This window comes from Dendrobium catenatum, unplaced genomic scaffold (assembly GCF_001605985.2).
Source record: "Dendrobium catenatum unplaced genomic scaffold, ASM160598v2 fragScaff_scaffold_1347, whole genome shotgun sequence".
Lineage (NCBI taxonomy): Eukaryota > Viridiplantae > Streptophyta > Magnoliopsida > Asparagales > Orchidaceae > Dendrobium > Dendrobium catenatum.
In genome coordinates, this window is record NW_021319809.1 from 111,371 (window position 1) to 119,417 (window position 8,047).

Sequence of the window (8,047 nt, forward strand, 5' to 3'; positions counted from 1 at the left end):
ACTTGGATTTGGAGTGAATTGTAGAAATTTTTTTTTCAATTTTATGAAGATTTAGCCAGACATGCAAGTCAAGTAAATAGACTAAAAGGAGGAGCTAATGTCTGGTGGACATAATTATAGCAGTCCCGACGGCAGGAAAGTTACGAAGCTGGGCACGAATGAAGCAGTTCTTACGGGCACACTATTTACATACCTACTATGACAAGTTGCTGTATTTGAAGTACCAACATTGCATTCAAGGTACTTTTCTTAGTTTCTACCGTGAAGAAATCTTTACTCTATTTTGCTCTTTGTTACTACATGCTTCTTCCTACATGCTTCTTCCACATCATTTAGACTTAGCTTTCATTTGAGATGACTTTAGCTTCATTTGAGACATCTTTCTTAATGATTGTTAAAGCAACTTTTTAGTATAATACTTTTTAAACTAAAAATTTTTGTACTAAAAAATTATTTTAAAAAGCAATAAAAAATTGTTCCAAACGAAACCTTTGTTGCTATTTTGTAAATCTATTGTAGAGAAACTTAATTTTTTAAGTTGTTCTAGAAAATAAAGCTTCATTTGGAAATGCTTGCTTTATGATTTTTAAAGCAATTTTCTAGTAGAAAAAAATTTTAATTTAAAATTATTTTATATTAAAAAGTTGTTTTAGAAAGCCGAACTAACGCTGTCCCAAATCAATCTTAAATTTCTATTATAAAAATTCTTTAAAAGAAGCAAAAAAAAAAATAATGACTAAATAGAAATTATGATCATGGTGTGAAAAATAAATTAATACAAAATTTTTCTCACAAAACCTTAGGCTTTATTTAGGACAGATTTTTTATTAATTTCTAAAGTAATTTTTTATACATAAATTTTTTTGTTTAAAAAAAATATATATTAAAATATTATTTTTAAAAGAAATAAAAAAAGTCCCAAAAAGCCTTAATAATTAATATTTGAGTAGTTGATTCAAGCTAATTAAACATCAATATGATTAATATCAGTCTATTTTTATTTTCGAAAATCGAAACACTAAAGCAGAATCAAACCGCTCAAAGCAACCAGACGGTAAGCCCCACACGCGACTCTGATATAGCGTGGAGACGTGGAGCACTAACGCGGCGATAACCGCAAGACCACGTATAGCCGCATGCGACTCTAATGACTCACACATGCCGGTTTCCGCGCATCATCCACCGGTCGCAGCCGGTCACCGTCTCCCACGTATAAATTTGGCTCCACCGGTTTTCCTCCCTCAAATTTGGCAACTACCAAGTCGAATCCTAACCGCGAAGAGAGGCGAAGAAAAAGTTGAGAAAACCCTAGAGGTCAAAGATGGTTGCTGGAGCGGAAGTCATCCACCATACCATGCCTGTGCTAGATGTGCAGTTCCGGTGCATGTCGAAGGAGATCGAGGAGATCGTGGAGTTATCGGCGACGGCTGTGACGCCGGCGGCTGCGCCGCCTTTGTGTCGGCAAGTGGCTCGGGTATCGGGACCTTTACCCGCTGAGGTCGCCGTAGCTTCTGAACTGGTGAGATTTTGATGCCTTATGTGATCCGATCTTGTTCTTCGCTTTTAAGATTTAGGGCTTGATTAGATGGAGGTAGTTAGTTTTGCGGTGGTAGGGTTTTCGTTTTTCTGTTCTTGTTCTGAAACAGGAGGAAAATTCGTTTTGTCATTTGGCTGATCTGGAGGCTTCTGATTCAATTTATGAGAATTTCTTTAGATTTTGTCCTATACTTGTCTTAAATTTTTTTGCAGAAAAATTAATGTTAAGTTTTCTTGATACTTGAAATCTTGCACTGTTTGAAGTTTTTAGCTTGAAATTACAAATTTTGAAAACAATTTTTTTGAGGATCGTGGAACCCGAGGTGCGAAAAAAGATACCTGATTTGCAACTTTAGTTAATAATTGCATATGGAATGATTTCTCGTGGAGCTTCTAGGATCATGTATTCGTTAGGTGTAAAAGTTGTACAATATATCATGTCCTTGTCATAATAGAACTTTTTAACTTGCATGTTAATTTTACTTTTTTTTTTTTTAATTACCGGTACGCTACAGGAACCGGGATATACGTTTGTAAGGTCGTTATGATGGGTGATCATATGTTTCCTTTCATAGCTTTTAATTTTTCATCGAAACATTACAAATGAAATTCTGATCATATCTTGTACCTATATTGCAATAAGTTATTTTTGGGAATAGTGGGGGCGTTATTGCTCAATTATTTATAAATAGAAACCTTCAGTTACAAATTGATCCGTTTTTTTTTTTTTTTTTTTGGGACATTTAGGCCATTTAAGGCAAACTCACACACACAACGCATACACATAGACTCGAACCCTGGACCTCTTAGTTGGAAGCCTAAGCTCTCAACCAATAGGCCAAAGAGAGTTGTGTGAAATTGATCCGTCAATGAGCTAACTTTCAACTGCAATTTGCATCATATCTCTTTAATAAAAAGGTAAGCTATATCGAAAAAGAAGTTTCACAACGAAGAGAATTTAACATCAGAAACAAAATCCAAAAAGGCAGAGATGGTGAGACTACTTTTTTTTTTACAGTATCTTTTGGTAGTATGAAGATCAAATATATAAAAAAAAACTGCTTTTTTAATAACTTTTGTATTGAAATTTGGATCTTTTTTTTAGCTGATTTATTTAAGTTTTCCAATATATAGTAAATCCAATATATGTTTCTTGTAGGACTTGAGAACCTCTGATGCCACTCCAAATGATTTAGAACCGGTCATTTTCCAATTCATTCCCAGTATCCGATCAGGAAGCTTTGCTGATATTGGACCTCGGAGATACATGGAAGATGAGCATATACGCATAGATGATTTGTCTGCTCATCTTGGTTCTATATTTACTTGTCCTTCACCAAGTGCATTCTATGGGGTAATCAATCTATCATTCCACTTAATAAGTTTGTTTGTTGTAGCCGATATCATTTTGTTACTTTGCTGATTGAATCTTCTTGTTCTGTTCAGATTTTTGATGGTCATGGAGGCCCTGATGCAGCAGCCTACATCAAAAGGCATGCAATTAGGTTATTCTTTGAAGATGTTGAGTTCCCACAGGCATCAGAAGCCAATAATGTCTTCATAGAATCAGTGGAGGATTCAGTGCGGAAAGCATTCCTTCATGCTGATCTTGCTCTAGCTGATGACTGCACTGTTAATACTTCCTCTGGAACAACTGCGCTCGCTGCATTGATCTTTGGAAGGTGAGAATGTTGTAGAAACTCTACTTAACCTTTTATTGTTGTTTCTCAGTTTCTATCATATTGATGAAATCTTTTGAATACAGGCTTCTATTAGTCGCGAATGCTGGGGATTGCCGGGCTGTGTTGTGCCGGAAGGGTAGAGCAGTAGATATGTCACAGGATCACAGGCCCATCCATGCAGCTGAAAGGCAAAGGGTGGAGGCCTGCGGTGGCTATATTGATGATGGTTACCTCAATGGGATGCTCTCTGTTTCCCGGGCGCTTGGAGATTGGGACATTAAGCTTCCTCGAGGCTCGCCATCTCCACTGATTGCCGAGCCAGAGTTCATGCAAGCGGTGCTAATGGAGGATGATGAGTTTCTAATCATCGGCTGCGACGGCATATGGGATGTAATGTCCAGCCAACATGCTGTGAATTTAGTTCGGAGGGAACTTCGACGCCATGACGATCCAGAGCGATGTGCAAGGGAGTTGGTCATGGAAGCACTGAGGCTCAAAACCTTCGATAATCTCACCGTCATCGTTGTTCGTCTTTCTCCCCCCGAACATTGCGATTCTGCTATGCAGCTGGATCAGCAGCAGAGATCACAGCTGCCAGTTCAAAGATTGAAGAGCTGTAGCTTATCAACTGAGGCACTTTACAATCTAAAGAGTTGGCTGGAGAGGTGATGCAGTGAACATGAAGAATGGCTGGTGTTTGTAAGAGAGATGATGAAAAATGTTATTGAATTGTCGGTACTAGATGCAGCCAACATTTTTGTAGGTTTTTTTTTCCTTTTTTTTTTTTCTCCCTTATGATTGTTGGTGGGATTGTATTCTGTATATATAGATGTGATAGTAGTAGAGGCTTGATTGGATAGGGTAGTGTATTATTATCTCTGTTATAGTCTGTCATCTCTCTCTCTCTCTCTGATTTTATCAGATATTTTCTTTCTTTACACATTTTGTTTATTTCAGTTACCTCTGTAGTTTGGTGAACTGCTCTATTTGTGAGATAGTGTGAAAGGTAGATTCCTGGTTTTAGGAGAAAATTGTGCCACGTTTTTGGTTCGTGGAAGTGGAATATAGATATTTTGAGAGAGGTTGGTGATTACGGTGGGAATTTTTAGTTGAATTTGGCTTCCTCTGACTTCCTGGTGCGAGATGTGCCACGTTTTGTATTCATTATCTTATACGGCGGTGCCTTTGTCTTCACCTATAATTCTTTTCAGGAAATTTTACGACTTTGAAATGGACAAATGCAGTGATGTCTGATGGATTGGCGGTGATGATCGATTGTATGTGTTATCTACTTTCTTCTTTTATTTTATTTTATTTTTTCATTTCATTTGTATCTTTATTTCTAGCTCATCTTCAGTTCTTTTTTTGTTGGTATTAAATATTTTTGTTTATTAATATTTTAGCACTTTATTATCATATATATGTATATGTGGCATTTCCCACGTTTGAATTAAGAAGCTTCTTCAAATGTTGCACATGATCAAAATGTTCACAGGATTGCTTTGGATTGAAGGAAAGGAAATTGCATAAAATTTTATTACTTAATTGATTGATCATAAAATTTTGGTTATTGGTTTGAGCTTTTCAGTTTTTGTTTCTTTCACTCAAACTCCAAGCCAGCTGTTGAACTTGGAGAAATTATTCTGTGCGGATACCGAATATTATTCAGAGATCAATAAAATGCATCACGTCATCATTCTTTTGATGTACCCCGGCTCATTATTGTTAGGTACAACGGCTCGATACTGTTCCGTACAAGAAAATTCAAACGTAGAGTTACATCCGCCGTCTGCATAAAATAATTTCTCCTGAACTTTGAGAGTCAAGAGATATATGTTTCAGTTGTTTTCATCAACATCATCACATGCTAGAAGAAGAATGCTGAACCAGAAGGTTCATAGAAGCTATTAAGTTTGAAGCTTCACGTTCATCCAGGTTTTTCTACTAGAATTTGAGATTTGGAACATGCTCAAGTAAAATCTGATAAATTAATTCAGTTTAATCAATCTTTTCCTTAAAATTAACGTAAAATTTGATTTGGATTTGAAATCAAAATAGCAATATAAACCATCAATTGCAATATAATGAATAACAAAACTTTTTTTTTTTAAGGCATTGGTCTTTTCTATTGAGTATCTTAAGCGCAAGCGCGGTGTTACGGTCGAAGTAACGTTCCCTTTCAATCAGAAACATACTGCAGAATATAGTCTTAAGTAACTAAAGCAAGCATGCTAAAATTGATCAAAAGTTTATATGTTGTTACCCATATGATCATAAATAAGATAAATCAAAGCTGAGAATTATTGTTATTGCATGTTAGAATATTTGTTATGCACATGGATAAGAGATGACTGCAAGAATTGCAAGAGAGTATGAGTTTATGTGAAAATTTTGAAAAAGGGAAAAACAACGGGGATTGTCCTAATTAAAATAGCTTTATTAGTATTAGTCTATAAATGATACACTTCATCAGATGAACACATTGATTCATAGTAAGTATACAATGTGTAGAATATAAAGGGTGCATTGAAGCCAAAAGAGCACTGACATTGGAGGCATCTTTAAGACATCATTCTCTTGGTTTTTTTATTTTACTTTTTTAATATTTTTTTTTTTAATCATACTCTATTGAGAAGGAGAGATCAAAGGCCAAGAAGTTCATCATATATATCAATGTAGATGATGGGAGTCTAAGTGGTTGCTTAAGAGATGCATCGATCTGATCATAAATAATGATGTGAGTTTATAATATTAGTGATATGTCACTAAAAATCATCTTGATCAGGCATGAATCTCGATGTAAATATGAATAAAAAAACTTTCAACAATAAATTTGGGATCATCTAAACTCCAATTTCAACAAAAGTATAGTCAAATTAAATATCTCAATGAGACCAACCCAATAAAAACAATTTCATCTTGATCCCAACCCAAATAAGCTTAAATCAAAGGACCAAAATATACATAAAAGCTTCGGAGCATCAATTGGAAGATCAAATTATATTCAAATATGACATGATTATAGTGAAATCGAGATGCTCGACGAGACAAATCCAATGAGCCCAAGATCACTCAATTATGACATCATTAACGTATCAAAATGCTTGATAAACACTTTATGATCAAGGGAACTAATGCCAAACATCTAATGGAAGACTCCCAACCTACCCTTGATTTTATCTATATTTACTAGCCATGCCACTCTCAAAAAATTGTAAATATCACATCATTCTCCACATGAGAGGGGGAGTAGACAAGGAAAAGTTTTTAGAGCTCTCTTGCTCCCTACATCCAGCACTGCCACCATCAGAATTCTTGCCGACCACCATCTTGCACTGACTACGGTCTATCCAACTACAGTCGCCCACCAACTACGGCCCTTCCGACCTCCATCGCTAGCAAACTATGGTACCTTTAACCAATGTTACCTACCAATTAAGGTACCTACGAACACCATCGCCCGCCGACTACAGTCCCTCTGACCACCCCACCAACTACGACCACTCCGACCACCTTCACCAACTAACTAAAGTCCCTCTGAACACCGTCGCATGCAGACTAGTCCTTCTGACCACCATACACCATCGATTGTGGTCTACTGACCAAACAAATATACCAACACTCTCTTAAGAACATTTGTCATGTTGTTGTCCAACTATGTAATATGCTTTAAACACTGTATATTTGCAACATTAAGCTAACACCCTCCTCCTCCGAGTATTATTTGTAACCAATCATCAATACTTGTAAATTCATTTAAATTGTATTAGGCCCCATAGTTTTTTCCTTTTTTAGAATTTTTCACATAAAAATCTTGATGTCTCTTTTGAACACTGCACCCATCTCTCTTATATGTTTATGTGTTGGATCTTCTTACAAAGCTAGGACGCTAAAGTCTATATCTGTCACGACCAGGCCCGGTGAGCTCGCGTAGGCGAGGCGGGAATAGAGGTCGGACGATAGGTTAAATTATCTAATGTCTAAATCTATCTCCATAATAATTGAAAGAGCCTCTAAAATATCAAATTTAAAACGCATAAACATAAAAATCAGACATAACCATAAAATTACCTTTCCTCAGACGCTCCTCTTCTACGGTATATATTGCCACCCCATCTACTCATATTGATTTGCTTATACTTACCTGAAAAATGTTAATAACTAACATTAAGCTAAAGCTCAGTAAGTAATACACAATTCTAAACTACAGTAAACAAGGCAACTGAACAATATGATAAATGCCAATTTTACATGAACATAATATAAAGATGATTTCATACAAACATAACATTAAACACATTATAACATGAAGCCATATTTTTCATTTCATTTCCATATTCATATCATTATACTTAACTTTCTCGTTTCGTATATAATACAACCATCACAAGAGCCACCGTCTAGTACCATAAAGGTACTCCTTTACCATTTCCTTTTCCATATCATTTACCATTTTATCGTGCACGAGTACAGTGTCCCCAACTAGTACCATCAGGGGGTGAGCTCCATCATTTCAGCATGCACATACAAGCATTCAAATAACATTCATATCATCTCATTCCATATAACATAAACTTTATCATATAATACCATAAAATGTACATGTAATTTGTATGATCATTCATTTAACAGCAATAAAGAATTTGACAATAGTAAAGGATAATGATTGAATAAAGAACCGTGCATACTTACAGAAGTTTGGAAATTGATTTTTCTTACTAGCCCTTCTTCCTTCGATGTCACCACGATTAATCACCTATAAGTATCAATTTCTCATTCTTAAAATCTACAAAATAATATAAACAAAATCTTCTCTTTCTAAACTATTC

The 8,047-nt window shown here is 35.6% G+C and overlaps 1 protein-coding gene across 1 annotated transcript; it reads left to right on the forward strand.

Moving 5' to 3' along the window:
- The first annotated feature begins 1,236 nt into the window (after window positions 1-1,236).
- Window positions 1,237-4,311, forward strand: LOC110097073 (probable protein phosphatase 2C 2). Its single transcript, XM_020823295.2, has 4 exons — window positions 1,237-1,519; window positions 2,696-2,890; window positions 2,983-3,218; window positions 3,302-4,311. Exons 1-4 carry the CDS (start codon window positions 1,322-1,324, stop codon window positions 3,885-3,887), a joined length of 1,215 nt encoding a protein of 404 aa, XP_020678954.1. The 5' UTR covers window positions 1,237-1,321; the 3' UTR covers window positions 3,888-4,311.
- The last annotated feature ends 3,736 nt before the right edge of the window (window positions 4,312-8,047 follow it).